At 42.1% G+C, this 21,880-nt stretch overlaps 2 protein-coding genes and 1 long non-coding RNA gene across 3 annotated transcripts; 1 reads left to right on the plus strand and 2 right to left on the minus strand.

The window, feature by feature from the left end:
- Positions 1-294: 294 nt before the first annotated feature.
- Positions 295-1,214, minus strand: apoc4 (apolipoprotein C-IV). The gene is made up of 4 exons (XM_034103207.2): positions 1,150-1,214; positions 807-852; positions 642-726; positions 295-529 (listed from the first exon to the last, which is right to left on the minus strand). The coding sequence occupies exons 1-4, from the start codon at positions 1,183-1,185 to the stop codon at positions 313-315; spliced, it is 384 nt and encodes a 127-aa protein (XP_033959098.1). The 5' UTR covers positions 1,186-1,214; the 3' UTR covers positions 295-312.
- A 2,571-nt stretch (positions 1,215-3,785) lies between these two features.
- On the minus strand, positions 3,786-5,951 carry LOC117460284 (apolipoprotein C-I-like). Its single transcript, XM_034101600.2, has 4 exons — positions 5,840-5,951; positions 5,368-5,437; positions 5,159-5,276; positions 3,786-4,787 (listed from the first exon to the last, which is right to left on the minus strand). The coding sequence occupies exons 2-4, from the start codon at positions 5,420-5,422 to the stop codon at positions 4,727-4,729; spliced, it is 234 nt and encodes a 77-aa protein (XP_033957491.1). The 5' UTR covers positions 5,423-5,437; positions 5,840-5,951; the 3' UTR covers positions 3,786-4,726.
- A 1,267-nt stretch (positions 5,952-7,218) lies between these two features.
- On the plus strand, positions 7,219-20,689 carry LOC139435509 (uncharacterized). The gene is made up of 2 exons (XR_011644757.1): positions 7,219-7,426; positions 17,492-20,689. It is a non-coding gene; the product is annotated as an uncharacterized lncRNA (long non-coding RNA).
- The last annotated feature ends 1,191 nt before the right edge of the window (positions 20,690-21,880 follow it).

Below are 21,880 nucleotides of genomic sequence, written 5' to 3' on the forward strand. Positions count from 1 at the left end.
AATCCTGTGACTTTAAATAAGTGCAATAAAACCATAACAAACAAACATCCGCAGTTCATTCACTTCAAGAAAGACTTACTTTCTTTGATGTTGGTGCATTAGCTTTGAATGGGCTATACCTTTTAAGTGCTACATTTATGTTTCGTGTAATGGCCAAGGTGCATTTTTGCATGACAAACTGTGTCCATTCAGCACAATACACTCTTAAACAACAAGTTTAACATGTTGGACAGAACCAGCAGTGCAATCTTATGATATGTTCAGGATCGAGTGGTAAGAAATACAGATTCGTAATGTGGTAAGAATATTCATTTATTGCCAGATATTCTTTCGTTTTGTCCCGGTATCCGTTGGATTAGCTGCTTGCACTGGCATGTAGTAGTTGTCAATGGTTGGATGGATCTTCTCCCACACTCTAGAGGCCCATTGAAAGCAGCTGTCAGTCACTGGTTGGATGTGGTCTTCGTAGTAAGCTAAAAGCAAGCCCAGAAATGGACCCATATAACCCTGGACTGTAGCTTTGACTTCCCTATGAGATGCACGAGTACACAGAGACCATGAAAAATGTTAACAATTCAGATATTATCTTTAAAATGGGTCCAAATTGCTTGCATTAATGACGGTGAGAGTGAGGATGATACCTGAATTTCTCCGCCAGCCACTGCAGTATTCCTGGAGAGTCGGGTTGTTTTGGAGCCTTTGTCTTTGCCAAAAGAGGTCCACATGCTGCAGAGGAGGATGTTTGTCAGGACAAGCTCAGAAATAAAAGGACTGAATGACTAGAATAGTTACTTTTAAAGTCATACCTTGCATTAGTAAGATGAGGCCGAACACAAGCTCTTTGGTATGCATCTGTCATGAGAAACACAACCGTCAGAAGGCGTAATATTATTTCAATAATGCTGAAATAGTCAAGTTCAAATCTCAATCTTTATTTATTTATATAGCACATTTAAACAACCTCAACTACATGTCACAACTACAAACGTTTTGTTATGAGCACATTATGTTAAAAAAGGTTTTCTATCAGTTTTGCTCCTTTTTAAGCAACAAAACATCAATTTATCAAATTCAATTCCCGATTTTAACGCTAATTGTTCGAATAATCATCGCAGCAAGGTACAAATGAGTGGCAAAGTGTATCTTTACCTTTCCTTTGGCTCTGGTCAACAGAAGTTGAATCATACAAGTGCTATCAAGCCATTTTATTTGTATTAGGTCACCGCAACCGCGTGTACGTTGGCCAGAGCGAATAATCCTTCAACACGTTGTTTTTGTGTTTTTATTGACAGAATCTGAGAGATAGCAAAGCAACACTGAAGTATTTCCAACACGCGCAAAGGGATTTATCTTTGTGTCTCTAAGACTTTAATCAAATAATGAAATGCATTATTATATACATGTGAAGATAAATGGATTAAAAAAATGTAGAGAGAGAGAGAGAGTTTATTTATGTAATTTTTTGCAAAAATACATGATTTCATTGAAACCTAGATTGGTTCATAATGTCTCTTTTCACCGCTAAATGTTATCTGTGTTACAATGTTAATGTCAGATCCTGAACTCTTGATGTCTTTTCAAGATCAACATTAGCTGAGTTCACTAACTGCCCGAGCGCCCTTTGGATCAGATATCTCAACACACTTATGTATACAGGCCAGTCAAAGTCTCTGTCTCTGATAAAAGTTTGTTTAGCCAAGCCAAGCGTTTCTGTTGGGCAGGGTCCACCTCAAAGTCTATGTAATCTTCTCATTACTCCGCTCTGTGCTCGCTGCGTGTTATGAATGAAAACAAATCAACACTCGTGTCGACATTAGAGTTCACAACTAGAATTACAAACCTGATCCCGCAGCTGTGTAAACAAATCTGAATGTTGACCTGTTATTAGGTTGTGTGTTATGTTTTTGAACATCTGTGCTTTGCTGTACACTGCAAAAATGTAAAATCTTTCCCAAGTATATTTGTCTAATTTCTAGACAGAATATGTCGTTACCCTTGATATAAGACTTAATAACTTAAGTCTTGTTTTTAGACAAGGCATCTTTTTAAGTCAAAGTCTCTTAAACACATCTTATTTTATAGGAAATCTCCAACTACATCAGAAAACTGAAAATGTCTAAGCATTTCTGGCTTTTTTTGGTACAAATTCCCAAATTCTGGTCAAATATAGTTAAAAATAAGTTTTCCCAGCTAAATACAACATCTAATTTATCTAATTATCCCATCTTTACTATTTTGTACTTGTGGATAAAAGCGTCAGCTAAATGCAATGTAATGTAATGTTCTATTGGCAGATTTGTTCATTTATTAAAAGCGAAAACACCTTGTTTTTATTATATATTTACTTGTTTTTGGAGAAGCATTTTTTCCAGTGTATATTTGTGAGTTTAAAAAGAGTATCCTTCCATTATGCAACAAATCATTTTATAATGACAAACAAAATTATATACACTTACATTTAAAAAATAAAAATAACAATGAACATATAGCTTCTTTCAAACTGAGTTACTTAACTGCTTTCACATGACTTATTAATATAAACACAGTATATGCACAGTCTGCCCCTCCATGTGAGGTTGGCCCAGACCCTAGGGGTCTTCACTGAAGACACACTTCTTCTTCTCTCTGGCCTTCTAGTCAGAGCTGAGCATGACACCTGACATTTCTCTGTGTTTTGTCTTTATATGTCTGTTGTAAATTCTTGTCTTTTCTATTTTTGTTTCTTATGTTATTGTAGTGTGCTTTTATTACATGTACAGCACTTTGGCTCGACCAAACATCGTTTTTAAATATGCTTTATGAATAAAACTTGATTTGATTTGAAACACTGAGAATAAAATTAGCTTAAAAACAGCCACTAAAGAACACAGAGAGTAAAACAAACGGAAGTATAAAATCATATAAAAGCTATTCTAAAACAGTAGATTTTAAAAAGAGATACAACTGTACTTGAGAGTAAAGCGGATTGGGTTTCGCTTAGAATAAAATGTCAATTAATCAAAAAAATGATATCGGCACATCTCGGTTTTTATTCCAGCTTTGAGTGGAGACAAAACACTTCTTTAATCTCAGTGTCAATTTGCTTTAATCAGTTTACACAGTCGATGTGTTACACCAACTTATCCACCATTTGAAGAGAAAACTTTGTCTATTCTCTGAACAAGAAGTCGCAGTTTCCCTGACATTAAAACAAATTGACCCCAAATGGATTTCAAGTAGATTTCCTCCCACTCATCTGATGCAATATGATCATAATCTGTGACCTCTGTTCTGCAGCTGCTGACCTCTGTCACTCTGTTCTCTTCACAGAAACTGGATTCATTAAACTAGGACAACTGGTGGATCATTAACCCGGCATAAACAGTGACTTTAGCCCGGGAGTTGTGAAATGCCTGAAAAGCAGCCATGTTGGCACTTGCCCTTTGGTACCAGATATTGACACAAATCAACTCTTACCTACCAGAAGCTTCTGTTGGTTAAGTAATCAGCTTCAGGGATGATATTGACTTTAGGATTAAGTAATCAAATGAATTATTCATCTAAGTTATTTATTATTTGAATTGGTCAAACGTTAAATCCCGTTGTGATCAGAAAGTGGAAAGTTTTTATGAATTCAAGAGTTTTTTTATCATATATGTCTCTAGATGTGACAAAATAAATGAACTTTTGCTACGGCTAATTTGCAAAGACTTCTACTTCATCAATATCCATTTACAGCTTTGGGTTGTCAACAAGAAAGTAATATCATACATGTCAGCACTTTTCTCATAAAATGAAGAAACAAATCTCATTCATATTAGACTTTAATATCATTATAGATAAATTCTCTAGTGCCATATGTATGAATCTAGGTTTCATATAACACTGTCCTCTGATTACATGTCTAGATGATTGACTGCAAGCCTGGAAATGGTTTACATCTGAATCCAGCCAAGGCCTCTTTTTATTTGTGATTATGTGGTCAGGACTCCCTGGAAGAAGAGATCTTGTATCTCAATGGGACATTCCTGGATAAATAAAGGATAAATAAAAATAAAAAAATTATTCCAACTGTTTTTAAATTGCCATTAGATTCGATGGTTTTCCCCAATTTGATAATCATTAACATTTTTGTTTGCTAGCCTTTATATCATGTAAATATGGACTGTTTATTCAGTAATGTAAGAGTTTATTTTAAAAACAGCTTGTATTCAAACAGCATGTTCTGTCTGTAAACAGTAATATTTCAAATAAATACAGAAATAAATCTACAAGTGTTTTGTGTTGTACGTCTGCCATAAGGTTTACAATGTCTAAAGATTACAAATGTGTATCTATATAATTAGAAAACTGAAATTATAATTGAGTCAGGTCATTTGAGTATAACCCTAGCCCCTCAATGAGTTGTTTACCCTTATTATAAATGTAGTAATAACTATATAACAATCTCATAAATCTGAAAACAATTAGAAATGACTGGCAGTGTTTTGTATAACATAAGGCGGCCACTCTGTGTGAGACCACAACAACTGCTCATTTATTTCACAGTTCAGTACATCTGTTCCTATAGAAAATTACTAACGCTTAAACAGAATATGTGAACATTGAAACACAGCTTAAATTATATTAAAAAAAAAACATCTCTTTACAGAGAGGCAACATAGATATTGTGTCTGGTCAGCAGAGCAATGTGTGAAGAGGTCAGAGGTGGGGGGGGGGGGGTCTTAGGATGGAGACAGGGACCATTTTACTGGTTGATTTCACCGATCTTCTGCTTAATCTTTTCCAACTGCTGCTCCAACCAGGTCCTGAGGAGGATAACAACAAAAACGAGCATTACATGTGTGTGTGTGTTTGTGTGTGTGTGTGTGTGTGTGTGTGTGAGATCGCGTGTGTGAGAGAGAGAGCGTGTGCGTGCATCCTTACTGGGAGCTGGCAACAAATTCGCTGCTTCTGATGCCTTCAAAGGTTGTCTGGGCCTTGTCTGCCAGTTTCTTGCCCATCTCACCCATCTGGTTTGTGAACACAGCGAATTTCTCCTCCACGGTCGCCTCCACCTCCGCCTCCTTGTGTGTGTGTGTTTGTGTGTGTGTTTGTGTGTGTGTGTGTGTGTGCAGTGTGTAGTGTGTGTGAGATTGCGTGTGTGAGAGAGAGAGCGTGTGCGTGCATGCATGCTTACTGTGAGTTGGATATGATGTCGCTGGTCCTGATGTCTTCAAAGGTTGCCTTGGCCTTGTCTGCCAGGCTCTGGCCCATCTCTGTGATCCCAGAGACGGCCGCCTCCGCATCCTGAGCCTCTGCAGGTTTGGAACAGAAACAGAAAAAGTTACACAGCATGAACGGAAACGTAGCTTGGAGTTTATTTTCTTAAATTAACCCGAGACATACGTGTGAATGCGGCCAAAGCCAGCACCAGCATGGCAACTACGAGGTACAGTCTCATCTTGGCTGGGAATTTCTGAATGGAGGAAGAAAAAGACAGGCTATGGGTTATAACAATATATATTTTTTTAAAGTGTAATGAGTCAAGGATACAAAATGACTAATTTATTGTCTCAAAAAGCAGCGCATTCCCATCAGCACCACGGCGGCTGGACAGCCCCATTTACGTGCCGTTACGATGTAATGATTAACAACAAATACAATTATCCAGACTTAAGGTACAAAATTACACTTTCAACCATATTTACTCCTTGTGACACTCAGTCATCAATATTAACAAACAAATCCCCTTAGGTATCAGCAAGGGTTTGCATAGAAACTTGAGGACAGTTTTTTAAAAGTGTTATTGTCCGTGTCCTAAGCATGCCGCTATTTTTGTTTGATTCTACCAGTGATGCAAATTAAATGTCAGACATACCTGTTGTTCTTCTCAGAGGAGGGAAACAATTGAGTGTGTTTGAGAGTCTATGTGAGTTCCTCTTTATAAGCCCGCTGCACTCTTGGAGGGTGACGCAGAAACAACAGACATCAGTCAACTTGTACACGTGGAGACCTTGAGGTGCCACTGCCCCCTTTGCTGACCAGCAGCGTGCTATTGCATTAAAAGATAGATGACTGATTATAGCATACTGCGTCATGATTATGTTTGATGCAGCACACTGAAAAGGTAGATAAAGTCATCACTTTGTGCAGGATCTAATCATCAATTGCAAACAATGGGTCGTTAATCAGAGACTGTAGCGATCTCTATGTGGAGGTGTGGTGTGGACAAAGGCCAGGAGAAATATGGGTTAATTTGATATGTAAATGATGATGTGATCAGTCTCCCCCTGCCACAAAGTGTGTCAAAGATGAGATGTGATGCAGGGGAACATAGTTCAGCCCGATAGCATTACCTCCAACAGATCTGTGTCACAATCCTAGTTTTCTGTCACATCTTAGTTGTCTGTCTTGTCATGATTTTATGTTGAAATTCTGTTCTCCCTGTGTCTTGTCTTCCTTCCTGTGGTTTCCCTCATGTGTCTGATTGTCTGATTGTGTTCACCTGTTGCCCCCCTAGTGTTTCTGCCTCCCCTGCCCAGCTGTGTCTTGTCCTGTGATTACCCCTCTTTGTATTTAGTCTTGTCTTCCCCTGTGTTCCTTGTCGGTTCATTTTCTTTCCTGTTTCCCTCCATGTTGGTCACGGTCAGATTTTGCTTTGTTGCTACCATGTGCTACCTGTTTGTTTCATGCCATGATGTTCATGTCATGTTCATCAGATTTTTTTTTTAAATAAAGCTTGCTTTTTGTTCCTAGACCTTTTTACCTTTTTTGTATTCTGCATTTGGGTCCTACCTTTTTCCTCGAATTCATAACAATCTGAGCTATTTGGAAGCTCCTTTGGACCTTTAGTGTTGGCCATGCATGCCCTCTGTGTCAAAAAAAGGGTTGCATGTATTGGTCATTGTTAGGGAAATAATTGTCCTAGACTCCTAGATATGACGTACATGACCAACCCTGATGTCTGTTATCTCCTTTAAGGAGATAGGCTGCTTCAGCCATAATGTTATTGTTCCCATTCTGTGACCGGGCAACCCTAGGTCACAGATGGTCTATTGTTGTGGGTGCACTGGGACACTTCCTTCTTTGTTGTTTGTGGACTCCAAGGTATGACATCTTCGAGGCCATAAGTGACGGACGCAAGTAACTCAGTGTGCCCAACTGTTTAAGCTATCTTATCAAAATATGTTGATTACTCTCTGTGAAACCAGTTAAATGGGCTAACGAGAGAGAGGCGCTCCAGAATTGGCGTGGCAACTCTACCGTGCAGTCTCACCGTGACTGCTGTGACTTGTGATGTGAATCCTCCGGCCGAACCTCCAAATAAATCATCAGTGTTTGACATCAAAGCTCGAGCTCTTCCCGTGTCTCTTTCCTGAGTCGGTGACTCCCACTGCATTTCTACACAGAAGTTTCCCTTACAAATTGGCGTTGTCGGCAGGATGCCAACAAATCTTCAGAACTGGTAAGTGTGATTTCAAATCTACATTTGGACATTGCCTTACCAGAATCTGTGATTGACGGTATCCTAAAATTACCTGTGAAACTGAGTGGCTGTGTTTCGTTTTTTGGTTAATGAACATTTGGGGATAATAAACCCAGGGGATCAGTGTCTGGGGACTCAGTCCTGGCTGATTTCCTCTGTGTAGCTGCTCGGGACGGAAGTGACATACAAGCACTCACAGCTCATGTTTAGAGAGACCTTAAAAGAAAGGCATCAGTAAAGTGGAGCTTCTGTATGAAAGCAATGTAAAGATTTGTATTGGACAAATCGCCGAATTCTGGGGGTTTCAGCGGCCAACACAGCAGTTGAAAATAAGCAGCCGGAGATATTACTCCTATCGCCTCTCTGTGAACACGGCTCCAGCTGCAGCGGGTGTGTGTGTGTGTGTAAAACCTCCCCGTGTTTGTGGGGCTGGAGAAGTGCAGCTGAGAGGGAGAAAGTCACAGCCTTTTGTCTATAGCTTTAACTCACACCACCGCCGTCTCTATTAAAAACGAGATGGTCTAAAAGCACTCGTTGTTTGACGCTTTCTCATGGTATGACGGGCCAGCGCGAGGTGCGTGCATCACCCGATGCGCCACAGTTCCTTATACATTGCTAGAAGAGCTGGTGGCGGTCCGGGGTGCATACATAAAATTATAGGCTAATTGATCACGGGTGGGCAGTGGCAAGCAAGTGTAGAACAAAACTGTCGTTTCATCGTTGTGATGAACTCGATAGCAAGTGTATAGGCTGGTCGTGTCGGACTACAGTCAACTGGGTTGTTGTTGGAGAGAAAGGAAGAGGGAAAAGTCTGTGGGCTCCTGATCCGGGGGGCACAGCGCCACTAGAAAAGAGTAGTGGTGTCGCAAGAGGATAAGCTAGTTATCGCTCTTGGGCGGCTTTCAGGCACCGATCTAGGACTTGTATACAAGGGTGGGCGCGTGAGTCAAGGCGCCCCATCTATAATTCTCCATCCCTTCTGAAACCTCTTAATTCGGACTAAATTGAGCTGGATGAACTTTGCTATCACGCTGGTGTTTTTGTAGCCTTTATTTAACCAGGTGAAAGCCCCTTGAGATCACTTTTTCAAGGGTGACTTGCAGGACATTAGTTACACATGTAACATAAAAAAAACAGAACAACAATAAGGATGACATACAACATAATGTACAGGGTACAGTTTACAAAACTCTATTTACAGTGACAGGTACCATGAGTGTCAAACAGCATCTCACCCAGCCGACTTTTAAAATGATGCAGGGGAACCAAAGTGCTCAGTTTTAAACAGGTTTGCAGACTGTTCCAATTTAGTGGAGCTGCACATCTAAAAGCTTTCTTCCCTAAGACAGTCCTAGCACTTGGCACATTTTATAAAACAACATCATGAGATCTCAGGCAATACGTACTTTCAATTCGTCGAGAGATCAGAGAGCAGATATAAAAAGGTAGTTTACCCAACATGGCTTTATAAATGAACATGTACCAATGACTGAGCCTCCGTACAGTTAGTGAAGGCAGACCTGCCTTGGCATACAGGGTACAGTGATGAGTAAGTGCTTTACAGTTAGTAACAAATCTCAGAGCACTGTGATAGGCAGCATCTAACTTTTCCAGTCAATGGGCAGGTGCATTCATATATATCAAATCACCATATTCCAGCACAGGTAAAAAGGTCACAGTGACTAGCCTTTTCCTGGCCTCAAGCGAGAAACAGGACTTGTTCCTGTAGAAGAAACCTAGCCTAACCCTCAGCTTTTTAAGCAGATTAGTGACCTGAAGTTTAAAAGTAAGACCATCATCAAGCCAGATACCAAGGTATTTGTAACAGGCAACAACTTCAAGTTTTGTTCCTTGCGTAGTTACAATATCAAAAACAGGCTCCGGTGTCTTTTGTGCTTTTGAAAAGAGCATTACCTTGGTTTTATCCACATTTAAAATAAGCTTTAATTCAGAGAGCTGAGTCTGAATAGTGTTAAAAACAGCCTGTAATTTAACAACAGCCTCTTTAATGGAGGGACCTGCACAATACATTACAGTATCATCCGCATAAAAATGTAAAGTAGCTTCATCCACATTATCACCTAAACTGTTGATGTAGATGGAGAATAAAAGTGGACCTTGTGGTACACCATTAGAAATGTTTAACCACTCAGAAGACAGTCCATCAAAATGAACACATTGGGACCTTTCAGAGAGGTAGTTCACAAACCACCCCACTGCAAGGCTGGATATGCCAATACTGAGTAGCCTCTGCTTTAAAATGTGATGATCAACGGTGTCAAACGCTTTGGAAAGGTCAATAAACAGAGCTGCACAACTCTGCTTATTATCTAAAATACTAGTAATGTCATTTACCACTTTCATTGTGGCAGTGATGGTGCTGTGTTTCTTTCTGAATCCTGACTGATGCTTAGACAGGATATCATTTATACATAAAAACTCCTTTACTTGTTCACTCACAAGTCGTTCGAGCACCTTAGCCAGAACTGACAATTTAGAGATTGGCCTATAGTTATTTAAAATCGTTGCCTCCCCTCCTTTCAGTAAAGGCAAGACATAATCAGACTTCCATACTTTTGGAATTGTATTTGTGCTGAGGGAGAGGTTAAAAAGAGAAGAAGAGGTGGAGCAATAAAATCTGCAGCTATCTTTAAAAAGAAAGGTTCTAAGTTGTCCGGGCCAGCCGGTTTCCTAGGATCTAGCTTAGATAAGGCTTCATGAACAACATTGACAGTAAAAGGAGTAAAACTGAAAGGGTTCAGAGTCACGGATTGGGGTGTTCACAGAAGCAGAGTTAGTCACAGAATCAAACATAGAACCGCAGGACACAAAATGCTCATTAAAGCAATTGAGCATAGTAGCCCTGTCCGATATAGTGCCAGATGCTGTGGTAAGGCACGGAGGTAGCTCATTACGGATCTCACCGGTGGATATCGATTTTATTGTTTCCAAAATTTCCTAGGATTATTTAGGTTTTCTGTGGTAACTGACAAATAGTACTTCGACTTTGCACTTTTGACATTTGAAGTGAAGCTATTCCTTAGCTGCCTAAAATGCAGCCACTCTACCTCTGAGCCTGATTGCCTAACCTTTGCCCAGGCCTTGTTTCTCTCATGTAGGAGACTAGACAGTTCAGCAGAAAACCAAGGATTGTCTCGTCCCTTTACTCTAAAATGTACGCAGGGGTGCATGTCTATCAATGATCTCCATAAAACCAAGATAAAAATAAGACCATGTGGTTTCCACATCAGCACACGATTTTACCCCAATCAAAATCAAACAGAACATGCACAAAACCCTGCTCAACAAAATGTTTTTTGTCTCTCTTAATGATAATGCGAGGTTTAACCTTTTGGACCTTAGTGTCCCTAATTGTGGCTACAACACAGTGATCGCTCAGATCATTTGCAAATACTCCCACAGATGAATATTTATGGGGAACATTAGTTAAAATGAGATCAATTAGGTAGGATTTATTAGGGGACTTAATATTTGGGCGAGTAGGACTGTCAACAATCTGAGTAACATTTAAAGAGATACAAAGGTTTTTAAAATCCTCTGATACTGCAGTTAACCAGTCCCAGTTAACATCACCAAGTAACACTATTTCCTTGTAGTCTAGTTGTGATAAAAGATTTGCTAGTGAAGACAAGGAGTCTTTGACAGCTGAGGGGGGTCTGTAACAACTCACCACCATGACCTGTTGACCCTTTGCCACTTCTATATTTATGGCTACAAATTCAAATTGCTTACTGATCGATTTGGAAACTAATGTGGTTACACTGAACTTATTAACATAAATGGCAACGCCACCACCTTTATTAGGCCGGTCGGTACGATACACATTAAAACCATTTAAGGCAATGTCAGAGGCCAAAATAGACGTGTTTAGCCATGTTTCTGATAAGACAATGACGTCAGCGTCAGTCGATTTTGCCCAGATACGGACAAAATCTAGTTTACCTAACAGACTGCGCATGTCACGGTCGAGTGAAGGAAGCAGGACCCAAATGCAGATAACTTTTGAGAAACCCTTTATTTCAAGGATAATGTCAAGACACGGAACACTCACCGGTGAACTCAGTCACCAACAAACAATGACCCAACACTGAACACAGAAAGAGACAAGACTAAATACAGGGAGGGGTAATCATGACAACGAGAAACAGTCGGGCAGGGGAGGAGAAACACAAGGACAACAGGTGGACACAATCGGGTAATCAGGGAGGGAAACAAACAGAAAGCAGACAGGCAGGAAACGGGGGTGAACACTTAACACAATAAGACAGGAAACCCAAAGACAAGAAAAACACCAACACAGACAAAACTACAAACGTGACATAACATGTGAATCGTGACAGAACCCCCCCCTCAAGGGACGGATTCTAGACGTCCCTAAAAAAAAACAAAACACAAAAGTCCAAAACCTCAAGCAGGGTGGGCGGAGGGGGTCCGGAGGAGGGACGCAAAACTAGGGCCACCAGGGTGGGTGGAGGGGGTCCGGAGGACGGGTCTTGGGCTGACAGCCCAGGTACACAGCGGAGGACCAGGAAGGGGTCTCGGGCGGACGGCCCGGGGTCAAAACAGAGTCCAAGGTGGGGACCATGGAGGGCCGAAGGCAGAGACAGGTAATGGACATGGGGCTGGCAGGGCCCCCGGTAGAACCTCCAACGGCACGGGATATAGGGTTGGCAGGACCCCCGGCAGAAGAGTATTCTGCGGGACCTCCAACGGGACAGGAGAAAGGGTTGGCAGGACCCCCGGCAGGAGAGTATTCTGCGGGACCTCCAACGGCACAGGACACAGGGTTGGCAGGACCCCCGGCAGGGGAGTAGATGGCGGGACCTCCAACGGCACAGGACACAGAGCTGGCAGGACCCCCGGCAGGGGAGCAGACGGCGGGACCTCCAACGAGACCGGACCTAGGGTTGGCAGGACCCCCGGCAGGAGAGTATTCTGCGGGACCTCCAACGGCACAGGACACAGGGTTGGCAGGACCCCCGGCAGGGGAGTATTCTGCGGGTCCTCCAACGGCACAGGACACAGGGCTGGCAGGACCCCCAGCAGGGGAGTAGACGGCGGGACCTCCAACGGCACAGGACACAGAGTTGGCAGGACCCCCGGCAGGGGAGTATTCTGCGGGACCTCCAACGGGACAGGACATAGGGTTGGCCGGACCCCCGGCAGGAGAGTATTCTGCAGGACCTCCAACGGGACAGGACACAGAGCTGGCAGGACCCCCGGCAGGGGAGCAGACGGCGGGACCTCCAACGACACAGGACACAGAGTTGGCAGGACCCCCGGCAGGGGAGTATTCTGCGGAACCTCCAACGGGACAGGACATAGGGTTGGCCGGACCCCCGGCAGGAGAGTATTCTGCGGGACCTTCAACGGGACAGGACATAGAGCTGGCAGGACCCCCGGCAGGGGAGCAGACGGCGGGACCTCCAACGAGACAGGACCTAGGGTTAGCAGGACCCCCGGCAGGAGAGTATTCTGCGGGACCTCCAACGGCACAGGACACAGGGTTGGCAGGACCCCCAGCGGAACCTCCAACAACACTTGCGTAGGGGCTTGAATTGGGACTGGAGAGGGAACTCGAGCGGAGACTTGAGAGGGGACTCGAGAGGAGACTGGAGAGGGGACTCCAGAGGGGACCTGAGGAGAGACTAGAGGAGAGACTGGAGGAGGGGTTAGAGGAGGGACTAGAGGGGGGACTAGAGAAGGGAACACGAGAGGGGACTTGAGAGGGGAACTAGAGAGGGGACTCGAGGAGGGACTAGAGGAGGGAACTCGAGAGGGGACTCGAGGAGGGACTCGAGGGGGAACTGGAGAGGGGACTTGAGATGGAAACAGAGAGGGAACTCGAGAAGGGACTACAGAGGGGACTAGAGGAGAGACTAGAGGAGTAACTAGAGAAGGGAACTCGAGAGGGGAACTAGAGAGGGGACTCGAGGAGGGACTAGAGGAGGGCCTAAAGGAGGGAACTCGAGGGGGAACTGGAGAGGGAACTTGAGATGGAAACAGAGAGGGGACTCGAACAGAGACTAAAGAGGGGACTAGAGGAGAGACTAGAGGAGGGACTAGATGAGTAACTAGAGAGGGGACTCGAGGAGGGGACTCGAGAGGGAACTGGAGATGGAAACAGAGAGGGGACTACAGAGGGGACTAGAGGAGAGACTGGAGGAATAACTAGAGAAGGGAACTCGAGAGGGGACTCGAGAGGGAAACTAAAGAGGGGACTCGAGGAGGAACTAGAGGAGGGAACTCGAGATGGGACTGTGGCAGCTGGGACCAGATCTGGGTCTGGAACCAAGGCAGCTGGGGTCGGGACCATGGCTGCTGGGGCCAGAACTGGGGCAGGAACCATGGCTGCTGGGGCCTGTACTGGGACTGGAACCATGGCTGCTGGGGCCCGGGCTCCTTGTCTGGCCTTGCGACGACTCCTCTTAGCAGCCGCCTGAATACTCCGTGGGCCTCCATAAGCCTGACGAGTTCCAGCATATGACTCCAGAACAGGAGCAGGAACTGGGACAGAAGCATGGGTTGACCCCAGACGGACCACTCTGAGACGTCTGTAATCAGCAGGCTGGAAATCACACCTCCAGAGGAAGTCCAACATCCAGTCAGGCAAGTATTTCACCAAGTCGGGCTTCTCCATCGCCAACCGGTGCGCCTCTACCAGAGCGGCCTCCTTCAGCCGAACACTGGACGCTTCCTTCCACCAATCGTGGCAACATCCCAAAGGAAAAGAAAAATGTTGCAGCTCCACCTCAAAAGGATCGTCTGCTGGGTCCATTTCGAGTTGGGTCATTCTGTCACGGTCGAGTGAAGGAAGCAGGACCCAAATGCAGATAACTTTTGAGAAACCCTTTATTTCAAGGATAATGTCAAGACACGGAACACTCACCGGTGAACTCAGTCACCAACAAACAATGACCCAACACTGAACACAGAAAGAGACAAGACTAAATACAGGGAGGGGTAATCATGACAACGAGAAACAGCCGGGCAGGGGAGGAGAAACACAAGGACAACAGGTGGACACAATTGGGTAATCAGGGAGGGAAACAGACAGAAAGCAGACAGGCAGGAAACGGGGGTGAACACTTAACACAATAAGACAGGAAACCCAAAGACAAGAAAAACACCAACACAGACAAAACTACAAACGTGACATAACATGTGAATCGTGACAGCGCACATTCAAGTGGATGAAACCCAACCCAGACCTAGCTTTAAAATCAGCAGGAGTAGCGATCTGACTATTACTACTGGGCGGACCAGGGTTAGGTTGTACATTTCCTGACAGTAATAACAACAAAAAAAACAGGCATCTTTTCCTCTTAAACGACACAAATACATTGTCATCTAATTTAAAACAGCAGCGTGGAAGCGCTCCGGTCCCTCCGTGGTATCCCCGAGGTGAAAGCAGGCCTCTGCAACAGCAGAACCAGGACAGGTGGAAAGCAGGCCCCAGCGGTGGTAAAATCCTCCTGCGTACAGCAGCACACGCCCGGTGGAAGCAGGCCAAGCCCGAAGCGTGGATCCACTCCGTCTCTCCGCGACGACTCCGGGGTAAAAACCTCTCCAGTACAGCCTCTACAGGTGGGAGCAGGCCTCCATAGATCGCAGATCGCAGGCAGCAAACAGGTGGAGCCGCTCCGTCTCTTCGCGACGAGCAGGCCTCCGTAAATCGCAGATCGCAGGCAGCAACAGGTGGAGCCGCTCCGTCTCTTCGCTCCGTCTCCGGAGGAAAAACACCTCAGTACAGCCGCACTCGACAGGTGGGAGTAGGCCTCCGCAGATCGCAGACAACTAAAACTACTACTTGTATAAGTAGGGATGGCTAAAAGTTTGTAAGCAGGAGAGCTAGATGCTGCTAGATGCTAACAGATGCTAACAGAATGCCAGATGCTAACAGGTAAGTGCGAGCCTGTTGAAATTGCGACTGCCTCCAATGACAGCGTAGGTGTGAGTGACAGCGTTTATTACGAGTTCATGTTTGTTTGTCTGATTGTTTGTATGGGGGGTCTATATTCGTTTGTCTACCCGCCGTCTTGTGTATGTTTTGTAACAACTAATAATGAATCAGTCCATAGCCAGGGTAAAATGAACTAAACTTTAGTTATCTCACCAAAAGTAAATGACTTGAGAAAAATAAATAATATAAAGATGTAAAGCAAAATTCTGTTAGTATAAATGTGCTGCAAAATGAAAATAAATAGCAAAAGAGTGTTTTTATGTCCTGCCTCTCAGTGTGCAGAGGAAAATGTAAAGAAGAGGCACACTGTTCAGGGTGTGAGCTGTAGGTGTAAGAAGAAAAGAAGATTATATTGCTTTAAGAATCCATTCTTAAATGGTATTGCTCCTATGTTAAGATATGTTTGTGACCTTGTATAAACCTATCTATGCCCCGTCCTGTGCCCCGAGATCCTCAGAGACCTGCCTGAGGAGATCAGGGTTGCAAAATATGTTTGTTTGTTTAGGTCAATGTTGTATTATTTGTTTAATTTATTCTTAAATCTATGTATTGTATGGTAATAATGAATAAAAACGTAATGTATTGAACACATTCCGAAACAAAGCAGATAAGACAGAACTAGACAGACATAATACTAATTGTTGTTGAAACCTTTTGCGCTGTTGCTGCAAAATGGAAACTTTGTTGATTATCTATTCCAACTGGCCACTGGAATCAGATAATTAATATAAGTTGAAGTTCAATTACAGTTTTAAAAATAGTTTAACATTCTTTATTAAGCTGCTTCAAATTATTTCTCGTATCAACCAATTGGTCTCCATAGACATTACTAAAATGAAAATAGTTGTTAAACTACTGACAAGTTTTCTGAAACCGAGCTTATGAACAACAGAGTAAAGGTCGCTGGTTAAGCCAGGATCAATATATTTGTTGAAGTTTTTATTGTGTGCATAATAAATGTTTTAAACCTTGGGCAATCTCTTTAAAATAAGTAATTACAGTTAAAAAAATGTAAACCCCCAAGTTCCCATCAGCAAAAACACGTGGGTTTGCTATCCTGGCTCCTAAATGGTGGAATGAGCTCCCCATTGACATCAGGACGGCAGAAAGCTTACACACCTTCCGGCGCAGACTGAAAACTCATCTCTTTCATCTCTTTCGACTCCACTTCGAGCGATAGAATGACTAACAAAGAACTGCTAACAGAGCACTTATATACTAATAAAGGACTGGCTTATCTAAAGCCAGTTGAGTAGCACTTGAAATGATTGGCTCTATGAAACCTGATGTACTTATATGATTCTGTTTTCCTCAAGGTTGTGTCTTCCTGGTCGAATGTACTTATTGTAAGTCGCTTTGGATAAAAGCGTCAGCTAAATGCAATGCAATGTAATGTAATGTAATGTAATGTAATGTAATGTAAAGAATATATGTTGTTTTCCAAGGGCCTCTCTTTCACAGGCCCACACTTTGAATCATGACACTTCCAAGTCCTACAGAGATCAGTATCACTTTGTGTTGCAAGCCAAATCCAGGGGTTCTACTCGAGCCCAATTTTAAATACCATAAAGAAAAGTATTGAACCCAGCTCGAGCTAAATGTCAAATGTATTTAATTAATGTGCAAGTGTTTTGATTCATTTAAAATGTTCCAGTCTAGCTTCCTTCGAGTTTAGTCTAAGCAACATATTGGTTCTCATAACATTCTCAAATGTTGCCCAAATGTTTTAAACCTTGGGCAGACAAGCCCACACACACGCACGCACGCACGCACGCACGCACGCACGCACACACACACACACACACTTTGGATAAGTATTCACCTTATCCAAATTGTAAATTGTTATTGTTATTGTTATTGTAAGTTATTAGTAATTCAAGATTAATTATTAAATTAAATGTGGTACATAACATAGAATAAATAAAATAACTTTGACTTGATAATTTTGTTCACAACATTAGACCTGTCCTCTAATCTCTACTAGAATAAGATGCGTGTGCATGTTTTGGTGTTTTAACACTCCTATAATGTACCTTGTCTTGTTATCCTTTTCATTACAGAGCTGGGAAAATGGTGTTGATACTGTCTCACGTGCGTCTGCTCCCCCCCACCAAGCCATGAACTGAAAGCTTGACATCTGCTTTGAACACCTGGAAGCCTCCCTGTCACACCAGCACCAACCCTTGGGTCAGTCAGATGGGACTAACGGCTTAACTTAGGGCATTTGGTTCAGAAATATGACTCTCGTTACCACAGAGTGGGTTGTTTTTTTAAGGCTATTCATACTGCTATGCAGAGGATGCCTGTAGGTTGGCAAGCTGTTAAAAGCCCCTACTATTTTTAAAATAGGCCTAATGTCAGGGGCCTCTTAGTTCTACATGTATTCACATTATATAGAGAATGGCTAAACTCAGGCAACAATACAACCATTCTGTTCTGCTCTGACGATTCAATTGATAGATTCTACGTCAAAACAGTTCGTTTTTATTGTTTCCAATGATAACATCACCTTAAGTGGAGGAATGCAAACCTGTTTTCAAATGTAAGGTTTTGAATTTGTTTGACATTTCTCAGTAATGACACCCTCAGACACCCACTATCATTCATGCTATGCCTTCAGTGGTAACTCAGATGTTAAGGGGGATGAAGCGTTTACTCCCAAATCAGATATGCTTTGTTTTTCAACAAAGGTATACCTTTCCTGCTTAATATATGTTTCTCACAATTGTTTTATCAAATGGTGAATTAATATAACATTTAGAATATTTGAGAAGGGGTTACATCCACAGGGACTAGCTCACCTTTAAATTACAATAACATTTCTCTTCTATGGACTGATGAGTATATGATTCTTGCATGTTAAATGACTAACACAAACCTTACATTTATGCATGTGCATGTGTCAGGAAGGCTCCCAAATAATTCTGAGGGGCCTAGCCTATTTTTGTAATTAAATGATAATGTGCTAATCCATTACCTTGAGTTGTCTTCACTCAGGAAAACATCCCTATCAAGTGTTAACCCAATAACTAGGACAGCTCTGAAGGCCAAGGGTCAGAGAGAGAGGGTCACACTCTCCGGCTGCAGAGGGCACCCCCATCCATGGGCAAGGAGGCACGAGGTCGTTCGAGATGAGAGGATTCTAATCTTCAACTATCTGAGGAGATGGGATGCTTCTTCACCATTCTGCTCGGTGGGCTCAGGCAGACAACCCTGCGGGACGAGCGAGGGCTTCAGAGGCTTCATACAAGGTTCCTTGTTTCTTGGAGGAGCAGATGTCTTCCTAACCTCTCCCATCACGGGGGGAGACCTGGATGTGCCACTTGGAATACGCAGTTGCATTGCTCTCAAGCAGATATCAGAAGGAATGCAGGCAGGTGAGCCTCCATTTCACTGGGGGATCAACTACAGTGCTCACTGAATGAGCCACACAAAAGCAGAGCAATTGGGGGGTTGAAATATGGCGCTCTGATAAAGAAGAGTTTGAGCCAATCAGCACCTCAGTGCTAATCTAGAGTATCAGGATACCTTTACACACCAGACACTCTTTGTCATAAAGAGAGGAGGAGAACGAGTCAGAAAGACTGAAGGACATGTTCTTCCAGCTCTCGTACAAAGATGAACTTTGAATTGATTTTATACCTTGGATGTTTACAGATGTACAATTAATGACTGTTTTATATTTCCAATGACCAGACATGTGTTGAATAGTGGTGATTAATATATTTTTGCCGGATCAGATTACACTTTTGCACTAAACAAAATTAATTAATTAATATTTTCAGATTATAAAGTATTGAATAATAAGATATTTCTACTATTACCATAGATAATGTCAATATCCTTAATCGTCCAGCAATCAGGCTTTACAACACTACCCTTTAATGTATTATCCATGCACAGACAGACCTAAAATGATGTTTCAAGTACTGGATTCATTTCATATATATATTATATATATATATATATATATTTCATATACCAATTATGTAGCATATTTGATCCTCAAATTAGAGAAGTATAATTTAAAGAAATTGATATTCTATATTCAACATTAGATAAACACAGAATAATCCTTTCCAAGTACCATAAGTAGATGCTCAGGTAAGTATGGCTAATAGGAATAATTGATAGACTTAATTTGGTACAGATCAGTGGTAGCATTTACAAATGTAATAATTCAAGTTTTAAGAATGTTTAATCCTTCCTTTCCAGGTTTTTACAAAAGTCTTTGAATATTTGCCTAACTTTTCCTTTTCAGATTTTGAACAATGTACTTGACTAAAATGAATGTATTGATTTGACTAAGTGCCTTACTCTTGACTAAAGCGTAAGACACTGCACTTTTGCAGATTACAGATTGATAAAATCACAACTGTGAATTGTATACCTTAGCTGGATCTCTTAGGATCCTAAGTTTTAAAATGCTTTTGACTAGTGATTGCCTAAGTAAAGCTTTAAAGCGGCAAGCTGGTTTTGATTTTATAGTTTGATAAGTGAAATCAACTAATGGTAAATGATAAAGGATATTAGTTTAAAACAATATTTAGCTATTTATGCATTTGTGTTTTATGTGTGTTTATTATTGTGCTTTTGACGAAAGATGATCAAACACTGATGAGAGATGATTTTTCCTATTATGATTGGCTGTATCAATCATTGTGATTGAATGTTTCAATCTTATTCTACTTTGTGATATAATTAATGTAAGGTGAGACCACACTCAAATCTAGAGACGCCTATTGAGTTAAGTATTGACCAAATTATTATTAGACTAATGTTTTAGGTTATCATAAATGATAAAAAGAGAGGACTGTTTGGGAAATAATTGTCCTAGACTCCTAGATATGACGTACATGACCAACCCTGACGTCTGTTATCTCCTTTAAGGAGATAGGCTGCTTCAGCCATAATGTTATTGTTCCCATTCTGTGACCGGGCAACCCTAGGTCACAGATGGTCTATTGTTGTGGGTGCACTGGGACACTTCCTTCTTTGTTGTTTGTGGACTCCAAGGTATGAAATCTTCGAGGCCATAAGTGACAGATGCAAGTAACTCAGTGTGCCCAACTGTTTAAGCTATCTTATCAAAATATGTTGATTACTCTCTGTGAAACCAGTTAAATGGGCTAACGAGAGAGAGGCGCTCCAGAATTGACGTGGCAACTCTACCGTGCAGTCTCACCGTGACTGCTGTGACTTTTGATGTGAATCCTAAGGCCGAAACTCCAAATAAATCATCAGTGTTTGACATCAAAGCTCCTGCTCTACCGTGTCTCATTCCTGAGTCGGTGACTCCCACTGCATTGCTACACAGAAGTTTCCCTTACAGTCATAATGGCTAATTAAGATTTATAATCAGGGGTTCACATAACTTTTTTAGTGGGTTGCTCAGATGAGTACCAGGAGACAGCGTTTGGTACTCACCCCACACGAAGAGTGGTCCTCCTCAGTGTCTCCTTCACTGTCCTCTATTTACACTTCTTGCATGCTAGATGATGAAGATGATGAAGATGCACCTCCCTGTCTCTTTTTAAGCCTCCGATTTGCTTTCTCCAAACTTGTTGCCAAAACTGTGAAGTCCTTGCATTTCCTGAGGCCAAGTTGAAGGATCAAATACTAAGAAATTATCACATGACTTGATGTTATAGCTGATTTCAGATGTGGGAAGTTACTAAGTACACTTATTCAAGTACTGTACTTAATTTTGAGATATTTGTACTTTACATGACTTTGATGCTACTTTGTACTTCTACTCCACTACAGTTCAGAGGTAAACGGTTTACTTTTAGTCCATTAGCCTATGTATTTAATACCTTTAGTTACTTTACAGATCTGGATTAATGATGTGAAATATAATCAAGTGTTAAATCAAACTTTAGTTCCACCTGGAGTAAATTCACAAGCTACCCTGCAGTAGCCTATACAAAGTCATTAAAACTAGCTGCACCTCTACTAGATAACACTTTAATGATCAATCATTATACAACATATCATATATATTATTCTGAAATGGACCAATGTACTTTTGGTACTTTAACTATATTTTGATAATACTTTTCTAATGTTACTAATGTAACATTTTGAATGCAGGACTTTTACTGTAACAGAGTAACACTCTGGGACTTCTACTTTTACTCAAGTACAATATCTGAGTACTTCTTCCACCTCTGTCTGATTTCAAACTCTTCCATTAACACCCTGAGTAAGTTTGCAACTGTGTGTTTTACTGCACTTTGTTGTAATTAAAACTGCAGCAGCTTGACCACAGAGCGTGAACCTTGTGATCAGTTGATTTTGCGCAGTTCTCCAGTGTGTGCGCGGGGCACAGAGTGTGCACATGGGAGCCTACCACTGCAGCCAGTTGGCGGAGTTTTGGCACAATGATGCTGTTCATACCGACGTTAACCCTGTCTGTGCACATGGCGACCAACTCTGTCGTCCAGTGA

The sequence above is a fragment of the Pseudochaenichthys georgianus genome, chromosome 16 (genome assembly GCF_902827115.2).
Source record: "Pseudochaenichthys georgianus chromosome 16, fPseGeo1.2, whole genome shotgun sequence".
NCBI classification, from domain to species: Eukaryota; Metazoa; Chordata; class Actinopteri; order Perciformes; family Channichthyidae; genus Pseudochaenichthys; species Pseudochaenichthys georgianus.